The sequence below is a fragment of the Mustelus asterias genome, chromosome 8 (assembly GCF_964213995.1).
Source record: "Mustelus asterias chromosome 8, sMusAst1.hap1.1, whole genome shotgun sequence".
NCBI classification, from domain to species: Eukaryota; Metazoa; Chordata; class Chondrichthyes; order Carcharhiniformes; family Triakidae; genus Mustelus; species Mustelus asterias.
In genome coordinates, this window is record NC_135808.1 from 48,632,073 (window position 1) to 48,655,665 (window position 23,593).

Below are 23,593 nucleotides of genomic sequence, written 5' to 3' on the forward strand. Positions count from 1 at the left end.
GGAAAGATAGATTATGAAACTAAACTAGCTCAAAATATAAAAAATGATAGTAAAAGTTTTTACAAATATATAAAAAGGAATAGAGTGGCTAGAGTGAATGTTGGACCCTTGGAGGACAAGAGGGGGCATTTAATAGTGGAAAACGAGGAAATGGCTGAGACTTTAAATAAGTTCTTTGTGTCGGTCTTCACGGTGGAAGACACAAATAGTTTACCAAATATTAAAGATCGAGAGTTGGTGGGAGGTGAGGTCCTTAATACAATTACTGCTACTGAAGAGGTAGTGCTTGGTAGACTAATGGGACTGAAGGTAGACATGTTCCTGGGCCCGGATGGAATGCATCCAGGGTACTAAAAGAAATGGCTGAGGTAATAGCAGATGCGTTAGTAGTTATTTATCAAAATTCGCTGGACTCTGGGGTAGTGCCGGCTGATTGGAAAACAGCTACTGTTACGCCGCTGTTTAAAAAAGGAAGTAGACAAAAGGCGGGTAACTACAGGCCGGTTAGTTTAATGTCCGTAGTTGGGAAGATGCTGGAGTCCATCATTAAAGAGGAAATAGCAGAGCACCTGGATAAGAATGGTTCGATCAAGCAGACGCAGCATGGATTCATGAAGGGAAAGTCGTGTTTGACGAATTTACTGGATTTTTATGAAGATGTGACTAGTGCGGTTGACAGACCGGTGGATGTGGTGTTTTTAGATTTCCAGAAGGCATTCGATGAGGTGCCTCACAAAAGGTTGCTGCAGAAAATTAAGGTACATGGAGTTGAGGGTAAGGTGTTGGCGTGGATTGGGGATTGGCTATCTAACAGGAAGCAGAGAGTTGGAATAAATGGGGGCTTTTCTGGTTGGCAGTTGGTGACCAGTGGTGTGCTGCACGGATCGGTGCTGGGGCCTCAACTGTTTACCATTTACATAGATGATCTGGAGGAGGGGACTGAATCTAGGGTATCAAAGTTTGCTGATGACACGAAGATGAGTGGAAAAGCGAATTGCGTGGCGGACGCGGAAAGTCTGCAGAGAGATTTGGATAGGCTGAGCGAGTGGGCGAGGATCTGGCAGATGGAATATAACGTTGGCAAATGTGAGGTTATCCACTTTGGAAGAAATAATAGTAAATTGGAATATTATTTAAATGGAGAAAAAGTACATCATGCTACTGTGCAGAGGGACCTGGGGGTCCTTGTGCACAAATCGCAAAAACTCAGTCTGCAGGTGCAGCAGGTGATCAAGAAGGCGAATGGAATGTTGGCCTTTATCGCGAGGGGGATAGAATATAAAAGCAGGGAGGTCTTGCTGCAACTGTACAAGGCACTGGTGAGGCCGCAACTGGAGTACTGTGTGCAGTTTTGGTCCCCTTATTTGCGAAAGGATATATTGGCCTTGGAGGGAGTGCAGAGAAGGTAAACCAGGTTGATACCGGAGATGAGGGGGTTAGCTTATGACGAGAGATTGAACAGATTGGGTCTGTACTCGTTGGAGTTTAGAAGGCTGAGGGGTGATCTTATAGAGACATATAAGATAATGAAGGGGCTGGATAGGGTAGAGGTAGAGAGATTCTTTCCACTTAGAAGGGAAACCAGAACTAGAGGGCACAGCCTCAAAATAAGTGGGGGCCGGTTCAGAAGAGAGTTGAGGGGGAACTTCTTCTCTCAGAGGGTCGTGAATCTCTGGAATTCCCTGCCCATTGAAGTGGTGGAGGCGACCTCGTTGAATATGTTTAAATCACGGGGAGATAGATTTCTGATCGATAAGGGAATTAAGGGATATGGGGAGCAGGCGGGTAAGTGGAACTGATTCGCTTCAGATCAGCCATGATCTTGTTGAATTGCGGGGCAGGCTCGAGGGGCTAGATGGCCTACTCCTGCTCCTATTTCTTAAGTTCTTATGTTCTTATCCACAGTGAAACAGAGCCCAACTCAGAATGCTTCACACGGGGATGGAGAGATTTTTGGTGCAGTGAGGGAAGTGCGAAGAGATGTTGTTATGATCATTTTCATAACAAAGAGTGCAGGAGTGGGGGGGCAGTGAGGCCTTAGTGCTGAAGTCTGGAGACATCAATTAGGTGAACTGTAAGATGTTTATCTATATTTCAGAGACTCACTGGCAGCAAATGGAGACTGAGAGCTGTGACCAAAGAGTTACTGCGGGCAGGGAGAGCATCCAGTAAAATCCCTGACAACAAATACAGCATCTGCAAAACAACTATAATGACATTCCAGCCAGGAAAGAAGACAATTGGTGAGCATTATGTATTTTGACTGGCTGACATCTACAGTTATTAAGAGACTTTAGACCTTATTGGAACAAGCAGGCTAACCTGGGGCAGAACCCCAGTTCTACATGCTTACTTCATGCTTCCAGAAGGATCTGCTGAGAGAGGACTCCAACCTCTGGTGCGAATACACTCTTGGTTTCCATTGGTCCCTCAAGTCAGGTGACCCTCTATTGCTGTACTGTCTTAAAGTGACAGACACCACATACACAACAGTGACTAACTGGTAAAGTGTTTCTAGATAATAGTCTAGAAAGTAAAGACATGGCAGGGCATCAACAGTGCCATGTCACACACACCCTGTGCCATGTTGAAAATCCTGATCTTGTGACCAGAACAACCACATTAAATCATAGTACCCCGAAAGTGCAGAAGGAGACCATTGAGTCTGCACTGGCTCTCTGACAGAGTATCTTACTCTGGAGAGAGAGCCACCATATCCCCATAACCCTATACATTTACCATGGCTAATCCACCTAACCAGCGCATCTTTGGACTGTGGTGGAATCCGAAGCACCCGTAGGAAACCCACACAGACACAGGGAGAATGTGCAAACTCCACACAGACAGTGACCCGAGGCCGGAATTGAACCTGGGACTCTGGTGCTGTGAGGCAACAATGCTAACCATTATGCCACCGTGCCGCCAAAATTTATTCCGGATTTTGGAAAACCATTCATTTTTCAAAACTAATTTGCTCAATTGTCCCTGACACTTGTTTTTGAATTTCAAGATGATGACAAACTCAAATAGCGTTTTTTTTCTTTTCTTTGATATTGAGAAATCATCAAGATTACTATCTTTTCATTCGATTTTCAGAAATGACAATTTGATCAGCTCCATAAACATCAGGTTAGTTTTCCCCTTGAGTGCTGGAGATAAAAACTTCTGTCAACTTATTTAATCAATTCCAATCTTGAAAGCAATGTTGCCCAGGCTGGCTGGTTTTACATGGTGTTGTAAGAATTTTTTAATTCATTCATGGGACATGAGCATTGCTGGCTGGCCAGCATTTATTGCCCATCCCTCGTTGCCCGAGAGCAGTTGAGAGTCAACCACATCGCTGTGGCTCTGGCGTCATGTGTAGGCTAAACCAGGTAAGAACGACAGATTTCCTTCCCTAAAGGACATTAGTGAACGAGATGGGTTTTTCCAACAATCGACAATGGTTTCATGGTCATCATTCTAAATTCCAGATAAAAGCAAATTACTGCGGATGCAGGAATCTGAAACCAAAAGAGAAAATGCTGGAAAATCTCAGCAGGTCTGGCAGCATCTGTAATGAGATAAAAGAGTTGACGTTTCGAATCCAGATGACCCTTTGTCAAAACTTTGAATTGCCTATCCACCGTTATCCCTTTAAGTAACATTTCCTAATCTATGCTTCATATCATCATAGTCTTCTTAATTATGATTCAGGACCCTAGTCTCAAGATTAACTACATCACACTCCAACTTGATGAAAAATCTGTCATATTATGGTCACTCATCCCCAGGAGTCTCACGCATCTAGATCGCCAATTATTCCTTTCTCACTACACAATACCCAGTCTTGTTGGTTCCCCTATCGTCAATTGTCTCTCGATCTGTTGCCATTTGTTTTGTGAGATGTTTCCAACACCAAGATGATTTAATAACCAGAATCTATGACATATCCCAAATTCCAATTCGTGTGATTAAATATTGGAGAAATTAAAAACCGCCGAAGTTGTATGTGAACGTCTTAGGTCCAGATTGTTAAAAATGTGTTCTTGCAATGTGAGCTGTTGTAATTCAGGCCAGGTACCAGTTTCCCGCCACCAAACACCCTTTAATGTGCACCAAAGAGAAGGATATAGAAACATAGAAAATAGGTGCAGGATGAGGCCATTTGGTCCTTCGAGCCTGCTCTGCCATTCATTAAGATCATGGCTGATCATCCAACTCAATAGTCTAATCCTACTTTTTCCCCATAATCTTTGATCCCATTTGCCCCAAGTGCTATATCCAGCCACCTCTTGAATGCATTCAATGTTTTGGTATCAACTACTTCCTGTGATAATGAATTCCACAAGCTCACCACTCTTTGGGTGAAGAAATGTCTCCTCATCTCCGTCCTAAATGGTCTACTCTGAATCCTCAAAGTGTGACCCCTGGTTCTGGACTCCCCCACATCGGGAACATCCTCCCTGCATCTGTCCTGTTTAGACCTGTTAGAATTTCATAAGTCTCTATGAGATCCCCCCTCATTCGTCTGAATTCCAGCTAAAACAATCCTAACCTCGTCAATCTCTCCTCGTACATCAGTCCCGCCATCCCCAGAATCAGCCTGGTGAACCTTTGCTGCACTCCCTCGAGGACAAGGACATCCTTCCTCAGAAAAGGAGACCAAAACTGCACACAATACTCTAGGTGTGGCCTCATCAAGACCCTGTATAATTGCAACAACACATCCCTGCTCCTATACTTGAAACTTCTTGCAATGAAGGCCAACATACCATTTGCCTTCTTTACTGCCTGCATGCTTACCTTCAGTGACTGGTGCACAAGGACACCCAGGTCCCACTGTACACTCCCCTCTCCCAATTTACAGCCATTCAGGTAGTAATCTGCCTTCTTGTTTTTGCTTCCAAAGTGAATAATCTTACACTTCTCCAAATTATACTGCATCTGCCATTAGTTAGCCCACTCACCCAACCTGTCCAGATTGGATAACTGTGAGGTTATAAGGACAGTGGCTTGCAGGTAGACAGTCTACATCTTGGGACCTACAAGGCTGATCCAGTGATCCCCCGTGGCCATCATAACATGAGGCAACATTGGTTTTCCATCTTTAACTGCCCTTGAGAAGGAGGTGGTGGTGAGCCACCTTCTTGAGTTGCTACAGTTCGCAGGTAGGTGCGCCCACAGTGCTGTTTATCTTTCTGAGTGGCTTGCTAGATGATTTTAGAAGGCAATTATGAATCAAGCACACTGCTGTGGATCCGGAGTAATACATAGGCCGGATTTCCTTCCCTGAAAGATTTGAGTGAATTAGATAGATTGTTATAGCAATCCGGTAGTTTAATGGTCATTACTGAGACTAGCATTTTATTCCAGATACTTTAATCAACTAAAATTAAATTCCCCGAGCTATTGTGATGGGATTTGATGTCATCGTCAGAGCATTAGTCTGGATTAATATTCCAGAAGCATCAACATGATTCTACCATCCCTGAATCAAAAGATTGCCACATCTTCTGTCACACTAACCAAAATTTCATTGTCGCCCATGAAATTTGTATTTTCATAACGTAATGGGTTAGTTATCTTTAATACTTCCCATTTAATTTATGCAAATACTTATGAACCAAAAAACAACATATTAGTGTCTGTTTTAAGAGAAGATAAGTTAAGTCATTTTCCCTACTTTTTCTTTGGGGGCCAAATAATCATAACAAACTCAAGAAAAACATAGGTTTCATAGTTGAATAAACCCTCCAAATTATAACACACAGGCAGTTAGTGAGGGTGGAGCTTCCCAAAGCTTGAGGAGTCTAAATAATTGAGGCCAGAGTTTCAAAGAGATAGCACTGCAAATGTTGTGGCCTTTTAATAGTGGAAAAAGAAACTGAATCTTTCCCAAATCTCCTTTCATTATCCTTTTTTTTACCTTAAATCAACATTTAGTCCCTGATGTTTGCAACTTAACCTCATTTGGAGAAGCAGTGAGACATGTCTTTAATTGAAACAGCAACATATACACTAGCTACTTTTGTTTTTAAATCTCTGCTCCAATTAAAACAGAGTGTTTTGAAAAGTTCAAATTGGATTTCTGACAGGCATCTTCAATGGTTTCATGACTGAAGCTAATGTTTCTCTCACAGTTGCAAAACAAAATTTTAGGATAAAATAAAACCCACGCAAGCATCTTTGATTTAAAATGTAATCCCTAATTCTGGGTGCACAATATACAATTAAAATGAACAGACTGAACAATCACATTCACAGTTTCGTACTTCTAGACAACCTGGAATATTGATTATTGTATTGAGTTTTGAGCTCAAATTGCTAATCATCTGTGTTATATTTCCAGGTCTCAATCAATGCACAGGCACAGCCTGATTCTATCTAACCCATAAACCTGGATGGAGCTGATTTGTATTCCGAGGCTGGAGGTCCCAGCGGCTGCAGTGGAAGCGAGTGTCACATGACCAGATCAGTGCAATCATGCAGTGGCCAGCAACTAACTCAAGGGACAGGACGGTTCTATCCAATTAAAGAGCAATGGTGGGCAATGAGCTGTCAGCTCACTAAAAGGTAGTTCCAGGTCACATCATACAGAATTGCCAACCCAAAGTACTGCTTTGTTTAAAACCCTTGCCTGAACAACAATGCTAACGACCCCTCTTTCTGACGACAATGAAGACCCCTCCTGTTGACGACAGTGAAGACCCTTCTTGTTGATGAACCCTCTTGCTAATGACAGTGAATGACACCACGGACCATGATCAGTATTGTGCCAGTCTTTGTGGAGAGACTAAGAGTGTTCCTCATTCTGCTGGCTGGAGAATCAGGTTCACAACCAGAAAGGGAAAGCCAAGAGCAGTGCACCCTGACCCCAGTGGAGGAGGCGGCTTTGGATCTGGTTGGGCCTCAGGGCTGCTCATCGATTGCTGATTCTGAAACAGCAATGTCATCACAGGAGAGAGCGAACAAGTGCAGATACACAAGGCTGTATGGGAGCTCAGGGTTTGCTGTGACCACCATTGGACACAAGGAGCTCTATGTGATGCATAGTTAGGATGAAGAGATGGAAAGCCTTAACTGTTCTCCCATGCAGGACTGAGTAATCCCATAGGATGCATAGCTGGAGAGACTGGGGCCAATCTCTGAGGAGCAGGAGGAAGAGTCCTCAGGCAATATAGTATAATATAATTTCCTCAAACTCTCTATCAGCACACTTACTCTCACGCTGGGTTTTCGCTCACTGTTATATACAGGTTCACAAGCTAGTGAGCACATCACAGACACGCCTGAATGGCCAGGGAACTGGAGGCCACTGACAGTGGAGGAGTGTGGGAGGCCAGGTCCAAGCTGAGCCCCAGGCTGATGATGGGCCTCTGGAGTAGTCAGCAACACAACATCTGCCAGAGGCTATACTCATCCATGTGCAGTAGATGGAGGACGCCATAAGTGCTGTCTAATCTCAGCATATACATGCATGATTTCCTCCATGGAGTGGCTGGCGACCCCCCGAAGAGAGTCAGATCCGCAGACCAGTCAGTGGCTGAGGGGATGCATCCAGACCTGCAAATTGTCACCTTATCCATAAACCTAGTGGAGCCCATGGAGAGGGAAACTAGGTGATTGAAGCCTCCACCAGGTCTTTGTGCTTCTCAGGTAGGCACGGAGATATAATTGTGTCTTACAAGGGGCAAAGAGTGGCTGACCTCTACATCTGGGGGCTTCTCCCAGAGTGCTGCTGCTCCTGACCCCTCTCAGCCCCTCTGTCAGAGATGCTAAGGTGCTATGAACAAAGAACAAAGAACAATACAGCACAGGAACAGGCCCTTCGGCCCTCCAAGCCCACGCCGCTCCCTGGTCCAAACTAGACCATTCTTTTGTATCCCTCCATTCCCATTCCGTTCATGTGGCTATCTAGATAAGTCTTAAACGTTCCCAGTGTGTCTGCCTCCACCACCTTGCCTGGCAGCACATTCCAGACCCCCACCACCCTCTGTGTAAAATATGTCCTTCTGATATCTGTGTTAAACCTCCCCCACTTCACCTTGAACCTATGACCCCTCGTGAACGTCACCACCGATCTGGGAAAAAGCTTCCCACCGTTCACCCTATCTATGCCTTTCATAATTTTATACACCTCTATTAGGTCACCCCTCATCCTCCGTCTTTCCAGTGAGAACAACCCCAGTTTACCCAATCTCTCCTCATAACTAAGCCCTTCCATACCAGGCAACATCCTGGTAAACCTCCTCTGCACTCTCTCTAAAGCCTCCACGTCCTTCTGGTAGTGTGGCGGCCAGAACTGGGCGCAGTATTCCAAATGCGGCCGAACCAACGTTCTATACAACTGCAACATCAGACCCCAACTTTTATACTCTATGCCCCGTCCTATAAAGGCAAGCATGACATATGTCTTCTTCACTACCTTCTCCAGCTGTGACGTCACCTTCAAGGATCTGTGGACTTGCACACCCAGGTCCCTCTGCGTATCTACACACTTTATGGTTCTGCCATTTATCGTATAGCTCCCCCCACGTTAGTTCTACCAAAATGCATCACTTCGCATTGATCTGGATTGAACTCCATCTGCCATTTCTTTGCCCAAATTTCCAGCCTATCTATATCCTTCTGTAGCCTCTGACAATGTTCCTCACTATCTGCAAGTCCAGCCATTTTCGTGTTGTCCGCAAACTTACTGATCACCCCAGTTACACCTTCTTCCAGATCGTTTATATAAATCACAAACAGCAGAGGTCCCAATACAGAGCCCTGCGGAACACCACTCATCACAGGCATCCAGCCGGAAAAAGACCCTTCCACTACCACCCTCTGTCTTGTGTGACCAAGCCAGTTCTCCACCCATCTAGCTACCTCCCCCTTTATCCCATGAGATCCAACCTTTTGCACCAACCTACCATGAGGGACTTTGTCAATCGCTTTACTAAAGTCCATATAGACGACATCCACGGCCCTTCCCTCATCAACCATTCTAGTCACTTCTTCAAAAAACTCCACCAGGTTAGTGAGGCATGACCTCCCTCTCACAAAACCATGCTGACTATCGTTAATGAGTTTATTCCTTTCTAAATGCGCATACATCCTATCTCTAAGAATCCTCTCCAACAACTTCCCTACCACGGACGTCAAGCTCACCGGCCTATAATTTCCCGGGTTATCCTTCCTACCCTTCTTAAATAACGGGACCACATTAGCTATCCTCCAATCCTCTGGGACCTCACCTGTGTCCAGTGATGAGACAAAGATTTGCGTCTCTCATCTCCCTGAGCAGCCTTGGATAGATTCCATCAGGCCCTGGGGATTTGTCACTATGATGATGGAGGAGGGTGCTGAGGGAGCTACTCAGCATGCTAGGTCCTACCAGGCCCCAGTCAACCAGAAGACAGCTGCTAAGGTCTGCCTCCCACACAGCTTCATGAGCAGGAGTGGGAGGGGCACCTTATAGAAGAACCCGTGTGGGAATTGAGAACGGCACCTTGATCACTTGAGCTTTTCAAATTTATATTTTTAAGGGTTTATTATGTTGTGCCATACAATGAATATTAGATTTACCGCTATCGGTAAATATTTGCTGTCACCCAAGGCGGGAATTAAACCCGGGTCCCTGGCACTGTGAGGCAGCAGTGCTAACTACTGTGCCACCATGCCACCCATATTGCACCATTCCTCTACTGCACTGTGAGGTTTCCTCACAGGTCTGAGCAGTCATGACTTAACTGTCTCTATTTTCAGGGAATCAATCCCCACCCCCTCCCCCCACTGGAGTGGGGGGAGGGGGTGGGGATGATCGGGTGGTGGGGTTGGGGGAAGTGTGTTAGAAGAGAACTTGCACCTTGGGTTGCCTGAGGATGTCGAAATGGAGGCTGCTTTCCCAAGGAGCAGAAATCACATCTGAAGGACCTGCTTTCTGTGGTCGCATACGAGTTGGTGGAATGGAAGCCCTTTCTGTTGATGTAGCCCATTGGGCCGCGGGAGCCTTGATGGCCACAATCCATGGCATCTTGTTCCTGGGGGGATCCAGTGATGGCCTCGAAGCCGAGGAGTCTCTCTTCCTGACTGTCCTGTTCAGGTCAGTCATGCACATAGTCACCAACCCCCTTGCACATGACCTCGGTCACCTGCATGGGCTGCAGCCTGCGAAATCCCACACATGGCCCCACTGGATCCCTGCAAAAAGTTGGATATGTGAAAGTTGAGAACCATGATGATCTTCAAGGCCACTGGCCTTGTGTAATCACCAACCCGAATGGGTCTCAGCTTGTCACCCAGTATGAGACAGAGATGAGTGACAACTTTGGAGAACAGCAGTCTTCCCCGACATTGTCATTTGGTTATTTGAAAACAGTTGAGCTGTGAACGATGCACTCTCACTTGGGGCCAGGCTCTCCTGCACACAGGTGCTGTTGGCATTTCCCTCAGTGCCCTTCTCCATTGTGCGCACCTGGAGGCTGGCACTCATGATGCTCCTCAGCTTCCTGATGCACTCAGACAGGAATTGCACTTCCCTTCTCCTCTCTGGGAGGGGAACACAAAGACAGGATTGATGAGGCCCATGGCAATGAATTCTTTTCTCGTCCTGTGTGTCCTTTGCAAGACATCTCCTGCCTACACCACTCGCAGACTAGTCTCTTGGGAGCAAGTGCCACCTCCTTTTGTGGTCGTTGAAGAGTGCCCCCACTGCCAATGATGGACCGTTTAGATGCCCCTCTGTTAGTGCTGCCCTTCACTTGCCCACTCTGTTGGTACCTCCTCCTTTACTTACTTCCTGTGTTAGTATTGCCCCTTTCACTTGCTCCCTCTGTTAATGCTGCTCTCTTCATTTGCACTCTCTGTTCATTCTGCCCCCTTCTGCTATTGTCTGGCAATGACCTCTGTTTCACTTCATCCCACCACATGTTGTATCTCTGTATTGCTGACTCCAGAGGCAGCATGAAAATCTCTTCTTCATGCTCTTTCCTTGACCGTGTGGAACTCTGAAACTCATTCATAAAGTTCTCAAAGTACTGTTAAGTTTGGATTAAATGCTGTTTCCATGACATTGATTGAAGACCCACCATGTGGCAGTGAGATCCACCCACCATGGTTGCCACTGAGTGTAACATTAGGATGTCAGACCTGTGGTAAACCACCACTCCAACCACCCCCCCAACCCCCCCCACCTTCCCCCACCCCCCCCACCCACCCCCACCCCCCCACCCCCCTCACCACCCCCCCACCCCCCCCCACCCCCACCCACCCCTCCCACCCCCCCCACAACCCCCCACCCCCCCACCCCCCCACCCCCCACCCCCCCTCACCACACCCCCACACCCCCCACCCCCAACCCCCTCCCACCCCCCTCCACCCCCCCACCCCAACCCCCACCCCCCCCACCCCCCACCCCCCCACACCCCCCACCCACCCCCCCACCCCCCCCACCCCTCCCACCCCCCTCCACCCCCCCACCCCACCCCCCCACCCTCACACCCCCCACCCCCCCACCACCCCCCCACACCCCCACCCCGCCCCACCCCCCCACCCCACCCCACCCCCCCACCCCCCCCACCCCCACCCCCCCACCCCCCACCCCCCCACCCCCCCCACCCCCACCCCCCACCCACCCCACCCCGCCCCACCCCACCCCGCCCCACCCCCCCACCCCCCACCCCCCACCCCCCCCACCCCCGCTTCAAAACATAACATGGAACCCGTTTGTTTATTACAACAGGTTTAACTTCTTCCCTTTTTTCCCAAAGCCAGGATTTTCTTTTATGTCACTCTGTGACAACGTTTGAAAGCAATAAGTCCACATTCTCCTGGAAAATCTCTTTCTTTCTTATCATGTTTCATAAGGGCATCAAAATGAACAAATATGTTTCCAGTGAAGTAAAAATGGAAATTAGAAAAGCAAAGAGAGGATATGAAACATATTGGCAGGTAAAATCAACAAAAACCCAAAGATGTTTTACCAATACATTAAGAGAAAGAGGTAAGTGTCGGGCTTATCAGAGATGTACATGGTTACTTGTGGGTTGATTCTGAAGATGTGGGCAGGGCTTTCAATGTCTCTGTCTTCACTTCTTTGTGCCCTGTTTGTGATCAGAACACCCACCCACCTGACGAAGGATTGTGAGCAATTTTAGGCCCTATATCTAAGGAAGCTGTGCTGGCCCTGGAGAGGGTCCCGAGGAGGTTCACAAAAATCCCAGGAATGAAAGGCTTGATGTATGTAGAGTGTTTGAGGACTCCGGGTCTGTACTTGATGGAGTTTAGAAGGATGAGTGGGGTATCATTGAAACTTACAGAATACTGAAAGGCCTGGATAGAGTGGACATGAGAAAGATGTTTCCATTAGTATGCAAGACCAGGATCCAAGGATCCCTTTAGAATCAAGATGAGGAGGAATTTCTTCAGCTCAGCTCGAGGGTGGTGAATCTATGGAATTCATTGCCACAGAAGGTGGTGGAGGCCAGGTCATTGAGTATATTTAAGACAGAGATAGATAGGGTCTTGATTGGTAAGGGGATCAAAGGTTACGGGAAAAAAGTGGATAATGAGGTTGAGAATTTTACCAGCCATGATTGAATAGAGAAGCAGAACTGATGGGCCGAATGGCCTAATTCCGCTCCTGTATCTTATGGAGGGTCCTTCAGGAGATCTGCGGACGGGTCCAAAATACAAGTCACTGATGTGCAACTTTATGGCCGAGGATATATGAGAGAGCATGACAGAATCCTCATCCACCAGTTGTGTAACATCACACAACCAGTCCAGCTCTCTTGTGCATGGCACAAGTCATCTTAAACACGAGCAACAACAGTGCAGTTTTACAAGGAAGATTCATGTTAATGTTTAATTCTTGTGATTAATATTGATTTAATATTTGTACTATTACCTGAGGAGATTATTGTGATAATTTTAGAACAATGTTTGCAATAAATGTGTTCTCTTGTAATATTAATATAAATTTATTCTATTTAGTAGTAAAACAGCAACATAATCATATCTTTATCTGTGTACTTGCTGTAGTCATTCCTCCCATTCAGTCTGATGATTCTTTTTTCCAGTGACGAGCGAAAGCAGATGGGTTATAACTGCTGGGTGATCTGTGGGGTCTTTGGCCACTTCTTAAGGGAGGGCAGCACTGCTGGAGGTGTGGTCTTTTTGGAGGAGATAATAAAATGTTGCCCCACCTGCCCTCTCAGGCAGACAATACTATCTCCAGCAAGAACAAGGCTGCCCTTTCTGGTGTCCAAACCAATATTTACCCCTTGATCGACAACATCAAAACAGATCACCTGGTCATTACCATGTCGGTGTATGTGGGAGCTTGCTGTGCGCAAATTGGCTGCAGTGTTTCCTCCACTCCTCCAGTAACTACACTTCAAAAGTTCTTCATTGGCTACAAAGCACTTTGGATTTTCCAGTGAAAGGCACTAATAAAAAGGCAAGTCGTTTTTTTTACTTTCCTCTGTAGCAATTGTTATAGTATAAGATTAAATGTCTCTCGAGGGGTTGGTACATTACAAATGTAAATGTCTATGAAAGAAACGATATATTTCAAGGGCACGTGTCTCTTGTGGGAGTGGTATAGTGCAAGGGTACATGTCTCTAGTGGAGTGGTATATTACAAGGGTATGTGTCTCTGGTGGGAGTGGTATATTTCAATGGTGCATGCTCTGGTGGGAATGGTATATTACGAGGATACATGTCTAGATGGAGTGTATGCATTGTAGCAAGAGAGAGCCTAGAGAGTAGACATGGAACTGATTTCTGCAATTGTGTTTCATTAGAAGTCTCTGTATGTCTTTGCAATGGCATGTCCAGTTTTCCTTAACCTTTTCACTCCATTCGAATATATGATTTTGGCGACCATTATTGCCAACTGCGTCGTACTGGCCCTGGAACAGCACCTGCCACAAGGAGACAAGACTCCCATGGCCAAAAATCTGGTGAGTTTGGAGCTGCAGGGGGGTGAGTGAGGAGCTGTGGTATGGGTGAGAACCTTAGGGGTGTTTGAAGAGCTGGGTGCGTGGAATCAGGGGGTTAGTGGTAATGGGGCAAGATCAGGGAGAGTGAGGAGGGGAATTAGAGTCTGCTTGTGTAGCTGAGGGGAGGCAGTGAGGAGATGGAGGGGGTGATGAGGGGAAGGAGGTGGGGTGAGTGAGATCTGACGTGTTGGTGTCAAAGCTAAGGGGTAAAGGCAGAGCTTAGGGTATGAGGGGAGGAGCTGGGGAGGGAGAGGAACTGTGATGGGAATTGGGAATGGGAGGGCTGATTGGGGCAATATTTGTTATTGTTGGGATGGGATTCTTTGCGAGGCCAAAGTTCAATTAAAGACTTTCTCAGATATCATAAATGCTTAAAAAATGTTTTTCTCTTAATCTCGCGACAAGAGACCGATCCCATTGCCTCCCTTTTCATTTGCCCCACCCTTCTCCTCCTCCAGGAACAAACTGAGCCTTATTTTATTGGAATCTTCTGTTTTGAGGCTGGGATTAAAATTGTGGCTCTGGGATTTGTGTTCCATAAAGGATCATATCTTCGGAACGGCTGGAACGTAATGGATTTCATTGTGGTTCTCAGTGGGTAAGTGACTCCAGACACCTTTACTACATAAAATGTACAGTACAAGTGGAGTAACTGGTCTAAGCAACTGTTTATGTTCCACATGAATCGCCTTGCTGTGTCCACTCCTCATCTCCACCCTTCGGCACATTCCTTTCTCCGTTGTGGGATTATCCAACTGTCCCTTCAAAAATTTCATATTCACTTCAACCACTTCCTGTGTCAGCAAGTTCCATATTAGCACCATGCTTTGGGTAAAGAGGTTTCTCCTGAAGTCTTTGTGGAATTTGGTAGTGACTTTAGGGTGGCATGGTGGCACAGTGGTTACCACAGCTGCCTCACAGTGCCAGGGACCCAGGTTCGATTCCAGCCTTGGGTGACTGTGTGGAATTTGCATGTTCTCCCTGTGTCTAAGTGGGTTTCCTCTGGGTGCTCCAGTTTCCTCCAACAGTCCAAAGATGTGCAGGTTAGGTGCATTGGCCATGCTAAATTCTTCCTCAGCCTCCCTGAACAGGAGCCGGAGTGTGGCGACTAGGGGATTTTCACAGTAACTTCATTGCAGTTTGAATATAAGCCTACTTGTGACACTAATAAATTAAACTTTATTCGAATGAAACCTCTTCATATTTTCAAGGACCACATTTAGGTAACCCCAATTTGTAGAAAAGTTGCAGGGGATCACTAGACTATGAGACCAGACTCTTGCTGAAATAGGAACAATAGTGAGAGGCCTTTGGCTTATCCAGGTGGGTGACAAAGTTAGACCGCTGCCTGAAGAGTCTTAGGCCACGCGCCTGTAGACGTTACAGGCTTTCAAAGGTCCCAGGGCAGGAACCATATGGGGACACAGCCTGTTGGCATCTGGAGTGGGAGTTCTGGGACAGAGTGCTGGAATTGGAGCATTGATTATATCCAATCTACATGGACTCTTTTACCTCATCACAGATGGGGGCTAACCTGTACGTTGACATGGTGAAATGACGAAGGAAGTTGCCTGAAAACGTCAAACTTAAATTTTGAGGTCTACTATGTTGCTTCAGTTGCCTGCGAAAATACAAGTGAGATCTTATCTAGGTGTCAGCCCTGTGTCAGTGGATTGCTTTCTGACCTCTCGCTCGGAAGGTTGAGGGTTCAAGTATCACTCCAGAGACTCTCACCATCCAGGCCTAGACCCCAAGTGCATGACTAAGAGAGCACTGCACTGTGGAAGGTACCACTGCTGGAATGAGGTGATTTTATTTTATTTTATTTATTTAGCGAATGCAAAGTCCCTAAGCCAAGCAGTTGCTTACAGTCCTGCTGTGTTGAACACGGATAGGCTTCCGCTGAGTCTTGGATTGGACACTCTTCTATGGTGTGGTGCATCATTTGCTCTCTCCCACAGGCACACAGGGGCTGGCACTAATGCACCATCTGTAGGGTTTTTTTCCAAGCAGGGGCAGTGCCGGTCCTGAACCTGTTGAGGATGGACGACTCTTTCCTCAGAAGGTTGAGATTAAGCAGCTGTTGGGTTGGGTTTCAGACCTGGTACTTGTTTGTCATATCCAATGATTCCCATTCCTTTGTTGAGGAAATTTGAAGAACTGTGGTGGGAGGGTTTTTCCAGATTGGCCTTCTCAAAGGGAATCATAGCTTGGGTGGGTTGAATAGATCAGTATGAAGCAGTGGGGGAGTGGGATTATAAACTTTTGTGGGTTGTTGCAAGTCAGCAGATAAGTGGGAGGCTGATGTTTGCCAGCACAGGGAGTCAAGAGAATGATTTTGAGCATAGTGTTCCAGTCATAATACACATGCTAGCATTCGGCTCGGTATCAATGTGTGTGCGTTTGATGATCTTGACCAAACAGGGGTGCAGTATGCTGCTACTGAGTATGAGAGTGCGAGAGCGAGTGCTGAGGTTCAGAAAGTGGTGGTAACTGCACCCCATGTTGAGTCAGCTAGTTTGACAATCAGGTTGTTTCTGGACTTGATTTTGGCTGCATTTTTTTTCAGATATTCCCAGAAAGTCAGTGTCCTTCCTACCTAGGGTTACTCGAGGTACGTTAGAGTTAGGCGGTGCTTTAACTTGTAACCATTCATTTGGATGTTGAGCTCTTTATTGGCCTTTGCATTGTGAAGATGGAATAAGTTGGATACTGGTTTGCTGGGTTTGGTTTGAGTCGCCATGTGTTGCAGTGTTATTCAACCTTTGACAGGCAGAGGAGCTGAAATCAGAGAGTAAGCTGTGACAGATGAAGATGTGGGGGGTGGGTGGGAGAGATGTAATATTGAGAAAAATGGGGAAAGGGGGAGAAAAGGAAAGGAAAGGGGGGTTAAAATCTTTCCTTTGGATAAGATCCAAAGATATGCGCATTAGGTGGATTGGCCTTGCTAAATTGCCCCTTAGTGTCAAGAGGACTAGCTGGGGTAAATGTAAAGGGTTATGGGGATAGGGCTTGGGTGGGATTGTGGTTGGTGCAGACCCGATGGGCCAAATGGCCTCTTTCTGCACTGTAGGATTCTATGATTCTATACGGTCCTGTCCAAGGTGTCGAAGTTGGAGGCTTGAGTTGTGAGGTAGGTGCCATCCGTATATATGAATTTTTGGGAGGTAGTTTTGGATGGTCGTTTGTGTACAAATGAGCAGTAATGAGCCTCGGGGAGCCAGCATTCACACCATCCCCCACTAATAACCAGGCCTGCCTGGGGAAGCTAGTGATCTTATCAGCAGACTAAATTCCAAAGGAAGCTTCTTAAGAAGATTCACACAAGGAATCCTAGTCCCAAAGCCAAAATGAGATGATTAAACCAAGGCCATACTTGGCCCTTCAGGTGGATCTTCACGATTCCACAGCACTATTCAGATAGGAGTTTTTCCTGCTGTCTGAGCCAGTTTTTATCCCTCTATTAAAATAATTTTATCTGTTGCTAATCACATTGCTGTTTATGGAAACTTGCTGCTTCCCACTCTACAACAGTGACTACACTCCAAAACCACACTGGTTGTGACACACTGTCAGACATCCCGAGATTGTGAAAGGCACAATATAAATTTGAATTTGTTCTCTCTTTCATAATACACCATCCCAAGAGCCTGATGAGACACACTTCGACACCAAAGCATGTAAGGAGACACAAGGACAGGTGATTAAAAACTTGGTCAAAGAGGTAGGATTTAAGCAGTGTCTAATAAAGGGCGAGATAAATGGAGAGGCTGAGAGGTTTAGGGAGAGAATTACCGAAGCAGATGGAGGAGCCAATGTTGGAGCTATTAAAATGAGGGATGCACACTGAGCTATTGTGTATTGTCAGCTTGCTGAGATCTAAGAGGGAACCCAATGCAAGGATAAGTAGAATCATAGCATTGTTTAGTGGTGAAGGATGTCATCTAGCTTCTCATGCATGTGCTAGCTCTATGAAAATATGGTTATGTTGAGTCACATCCCCTGACCTTTTGCCTCTAAGCCTGTCAGTCGCTCACTATATGTATCTGCACAAATCCTTTCTACAATTATTTACAAAATCAGTCTCCGCACCTATTCAAGGATCCAGATCCGCACAACGCTCCCTGATAGATCTTTTACCAATGATTTTCAATCTATGATCTCTGATTGTTTGTCGGTTCACCAGAGGGAATAATGTCTACTCTGTCGAAACCTCTCATCATTTTGAAACCCTCTATTTGATCACCTCTTAACCTTTCCTGTTCCAAAAAGAACAATCAAAACTTTTCCAACCTTGCCTCATAACTGAAACCACTTCGTAAAATGTAGGAACAGAAGTAGGCCTTTTGGCCCATTGAGTCTGATATGATAAACCTCGACTCCATTTTCCCACCTTATCCCCATTACCCTCAATTCTCTTATGTCAGGCAACATCCTGGTAAATTCCCCCTGTACCCTCGCTAAGGTCTTTTCTGAAGTGTGGTGCCCAGAATTATCCACAGAACCCCAGCTGAGGCCTAACCAGTGATTTATAAAGTTCAGGCACAATCCTTTTGCTTTTGTATTCTATTCCAGTATTCATAAAGCTGCACGTTGTTTTTCTCACCATTTTAATTTACCCTGCCACCTTTAAGGATTTTTGTATATGGACACAAAATCTACACTTTTAAAAATTATATAATTTATAATCTATCGGCTTTCCAAATTAGTCCTGCCAAAAAGTATTCCCTCATACTTCCCCACATCAGACTGCATCTGCCCTGTTTCTGTCCATAGATGTGGAGGCGCCAGCGTTGGACTGGGGTAAACACAGTAAGAAGTCTCACAACACCAGGTTAAAGTCCAACAGGTTTATTTGGTAGCAAAATCCACGAGCTTTCGGAGCGCTGCTCCTTCGTCAAGTAAGTGGGAGCTCTGTTCACAAACAGGGCATATAAAGACACAAATTCAATTTACAAGATAATGGTTGGAATGCGAGTCTTTACAGGTAATCAAGTCTTAAAGGTACAGACAATGTGAGTGGAGAGAGGGTTAAGCACAGGTGAAAGAGATGTGTATTGTCTCCAGCCAGGACAGTTAGTGAGACTTTGCAAGCCCAGGCAAGTCGTGGGGGTTACAGATAGTGTGACATGAACCCAAGATCCCGGTTGAAGCCGTCCTCATATGTGCGGAACTTGGCTATTAGTCTCTGCTCAGCGACTCTTGTCGTATGTCGTGAAGGCCGCCTTGGAGAACCCTTGGAGATCAACCGGGATCTTGGGTTCATGTCACACTATCTGTAACCCCTACGACTTGCCTGGGCTTGCAAACTCTCACTAACTGTCCTGTTTGGAGACAATACACATCTCTTTAACCTGTGCTTAACGCTCTCTCCACTCACATTGTCTGTACCTTTAAGACTTGATTACCCGTAAAGACTCGCATTCCAACCATTATTTTGTAAATTGAGTTTGTGTCTTTATATGCCCTGTTTGTGAACAGAACTCCCACTCACCTGACGAAGGAGCAGCGAGCGCTCTGAAAGCTTAGTGGCTTTTGCTACCAAATAAACCTGTTGGACTTTAACCTGGTGTTGTGAGACTTCTTACTCTGTCCATAGAGTCAGAGGAGTTTACAGCATTGAAACAGGCCCTTCGGCTCAATCTTAGAATTCTTAGAAACCCTACAGCACATAGAGAGGCCATTCGGCCCATCGAGTCTGCACCGACCACAATCCCACCCAGGCCCTTTCCCCATATCCCTACATATTTACCCATTAATCCCGCTAACCTACACATCCCAGGACACGAAGGGCAATTTTAGCATGGCCAATCAGCCTAACCCGCACATCTTTGGACTGTGGGAGGAATCCGGAGCACTCGGAGGAAACCCATGCAGACACGAAGAGAATGTGCAAACTCCACACAGACAGTGACCCAAGCCGGGAATCGAACCCAGGTTCCTGGAGCTGTGAAGCAGCAGTGCTAACCACTGTGCTACAATTTGTCCATGCTGCTCAGTTTTTACCATTAAACTAGTCCCAATTGCCTGTGTTTGACCAATATACCTCTATACCCATTTTACCCATGTCACTATCTAAATGTTTTTTAAAAGACAAAATTGTACCCGCCTCTACTACTACCTCTGACAGCTTGTTCCAGACACTCACTACCCTCTGTGTGAAAAAATTGCCCCTCTAGACCTTTTTGTATCTTTCCCCTCTCACCTTAAACCTATGCCATCTAGTTTTAGATTCCCCTATCTTTGGGAAAATATGTTGACTATCTACCTTATCTATGCCCCTCATTATTTTATAGACCTCTATAAGGTCACCCCTAAACCTCCGAGGCTCCAGGGAAGAAAACCCCAGTCTACCCAGTCTTGTGTGGAACTTTGTTCAATGTTGCAAAAGCGCATATATACAATGTCTACTACGGTCCTCAAGGAGCTAAATGCCCTCCTTTTGTGTTATAGAACCATAGAACCATAGAAAATTACAGCTCAGAAACAGGCCTTTTGGCCCTTCTTGTCTGTGCCGAACCATTTTTTGCCTAGTCCCACTGACCTGCACTTGGACCATATCCCTCCACACCCCTCTCATCCATGAACCCGTCCAAGTTTTTCTTAAATGTTAAAAGAAGCATTTACCACTTTATCCGGCAGCTCATTCCACACTCCCACCACTCTCTGCGTGAAGAAGCCCCCCTAATATTCCCTTTAAACTTTTCCCCCTTCACCCTTAACCCATGCCCTCTGTTTTTTTTCTCCCCTAGCCTCAGCGGAAAAAGCCTGCTTGCATTCACTCTATCTATACCCATCAAAATCTTATACACCTCTATCAAATCTCCCCTCAATCTTCTACACTCCAGGGAATAAAGTCCCAACCTATTCAATCTCTCTCTGTAACTCAGCTTCTCAGGTCCCGGCAACATCCTTGTGAACCTTCTCTGCACTCTTTCAACCTTATTTACATCCTTCCTGTAACTAGGTGACCAAAACTGTACACAATACTCCAAATTCGGCCTCACCAATGCCTTATATAACCTTACCATAACACTCCAACTTTTATACTCAATACTCTGATTTATAAAGGCCAATGTACCAAAGGCACTCTTTACGACCCTATCCACCTGTGACGTCACTTTTAGGGAATTCTGTACCTGTATTCCCAGATCCCTCTGTTCAACTGCACTCGTCAGAGTCCGACCATTTACCCTGTACTTTCTACTTTGGTTTGTCCTTCCAATGTGCAATATCTCACACTTGTCTGCGTTAAATTCCATTTGCCATTTTTCAGCCCATTTTTCTAGTTGGTCCAAATCCCTCTGCAAGCTTTGAAAACCTTCCTCACTGTCCACTACACCTCCAATCTTTGTATCATCAGCAAACTTGCTGATCCAATTTACCACATTATCATCCAGATCATTGATATAGATGACAAACAACAATGGACCCAACACCGATCCCTGCGGCACACCACTAGTCACAGGCCTCCACTCAAGAGAAGCAATCCTCCACAACCACTCTCTGGCTTCTTCCATTGAGCCAGTGTCTAATCCAATTTACTACCTCCCCATGTATACCTAGCGACTGAACCTTCCTAACTAACCTCCCATGGGGGACCTTGTCAAAGGCCTTGCTGAAATCCAGGTAGACAACATCCACTGCCTTCCCTTCATCCACTTTCCTGGTAACCTCCTCGAAAAACTCTAATAGATTGGTCAAGCATGACCTACCACGCACAAAGCCTTGTTGACTCTCCCTAATAAGTCCCTGTCTATCCAAATATTTGTAGATCCTATCCCTTATCACACCTTCCAATAACTTGCCCACCACCGACATCAAACTTACTGGCCTATAATTTCCCGGATTTCTTTTGGAACCTTTTTTAAACAACGGAACAACATGAGCCACCCTCCAATCATCCAGCACCTCCCCCGTGAATACTGACATTTTAAATATGTCTGCCAGGGCCCCTGCAAGTTCAACACTAGCTTCCCTCAAGGTCCGTGGGAATACCCTGTCTGGTCCTGGGGATTTATCCACTCTGATTTGCCTCCAGACAGCGAGCACCTCCTCCCCTTTAATCTGTAAAGGTTCCATGACCTCCCTACCTGTTTGCCCTATTTTCGTATACTCCATGCCCATTTCCTCAGTAAATACGGATGCAAAAAAACCATTTAGTATCTCCCCCATCTCTTTTGGTTCTATACACAGTCTACCACTCTGGTCTTAAAGAGGACCAATTTTATCCCTCACTATCCTTTTGCTCCTAACATACCTATAGAAGCTCTTTGGATTTTCCTTCATTCTGTCTGCCAAAGCAACCTCATGTCTTCTTTTAGCCCTCCTGATTTCCCTCTTAAGTAGCTTCTTGCACTTCTTATACTCCTCGAGCATCTGATGTGTTCCTTGCTGCCTGTACATTTCATACAACTCTCTCTTCCTCTTAATCAGTGTTACAATCTCCCTCGAGAACCAAGGTTCCTTATTCCTATTTACTTTGCCTTTAATCCTGACAGGAACATACAAACTCTGCACTCTCAAAGTTTCTCCTTTGAAGGCCTCCCACTTTCCATTTACATCCTTACCAGAGAACAGCCTGTGCCAATCCACACTTCCCAGATCCCTTCTCATTTCATCAAATTTGACCTTTTTCCAGTTCAGAACTTCAACCCGAGGACCAGATCCATCCTTATCCATGATCAGGTTGAAACTAATGGCATTATGATCACTGGATCCAAAGTGTTCTCTCACACTCACATCCATCACCTGCCCTAACTCATTTCCCAATAGGAGATCCAATATCGCATCCTCTCTAGTTGGCACCTCTATATACTGATGTAGAAAATTCTCCTGAACACATTTTACAAACTCTACCCCGTCTAAACCTTGAACAGTATGCGAGTCCCAATCTATATGTGGAAAATTAAAATCCCCTACTATCACAACTTTGTGTTTCTTGCAGTTGTCAGCTATCTCTCCGCTGATTTGCTCCTCCAATTCTCGCTGACTATTGGGTGGTCTATAATATAACCCCATTAATGTGGTCATACCTTTCCTGTTTCTCAGCTCCACCCATAGGGCCTCTGTAGACAAGCTCCCTAATCTATCCTGCCTGAGTACCGCTGTAACATTTTCCCTGACCAACAATGCCACCCCCCCACCTTTTATCCCTCTGCCCCTATCCCGCCTGAAACATTGGAACCCTGGAACATTGAGCTGCCAGTCCTGCCCCTCCTGTAGCCAAGTTTCACTAATGGCTATAATGTCATATTTCCATGTGTCTATCCATGCCTTCAGCTCATCTGCCTTCCCCACAATACTCCTGGCATTGAAATAGACACACCTCAAAAGATTATTTCCACCACACTCTACCCTTCCATTTGTGATTTTGCTTGAACTAACTTGTCTTTTTACCCCTGCTCCACTATCTGCTCTGGCACTCTGGTTCCCATCCCCCTGCAAATCTAGTTTAAACGCTCCCCAATAACACTAGCAAATCTCCCTGCAAGTATATTGGTCCCCTTGTAGTTTAGGTGGAACCCATCTCTCTTGTACAGGTCCCACCTGCCCCAGAAGAGGTCCCAATGATCCAAGAATTGGAAACCCTGCCCCCTGCACCAGTTCCTCAGCCACGTGTT

At 45.9% G+C, this 23,593-nt stretch overlaps 1 protein-coding gene across 1 annotated transcript in view; it reads left to right on the plus strand.

Moving 5' to 3' along the window:
- Nucleotides 1-10,104: 10,104 nt before the first annotated feature.
- The window catches only part of LOC144497727 (putative voltage-dependent R-type calcium channel subunit alpha-1E), a 319,684-nt gene continuing 306,195 nt past the window's right edge, over nt 10,105-23,593 (plus strand). Inside the window, exons 1-3 of the mRNA XM_078219167.1 lie at nt 10,105-10,344; nt 13,773-13,931; nt 14,429-14,568. Coding sequence (XP_078075293.1) covers nt 10,105-10,344; nt 13,773-13,931; nt 14,429-14,568 — 539 coding nt within the window. The remainder of the gene's footprint in view (nt 10,345-13,772; nt 13,932-14,428; nt 14,569-23,593) is intronic.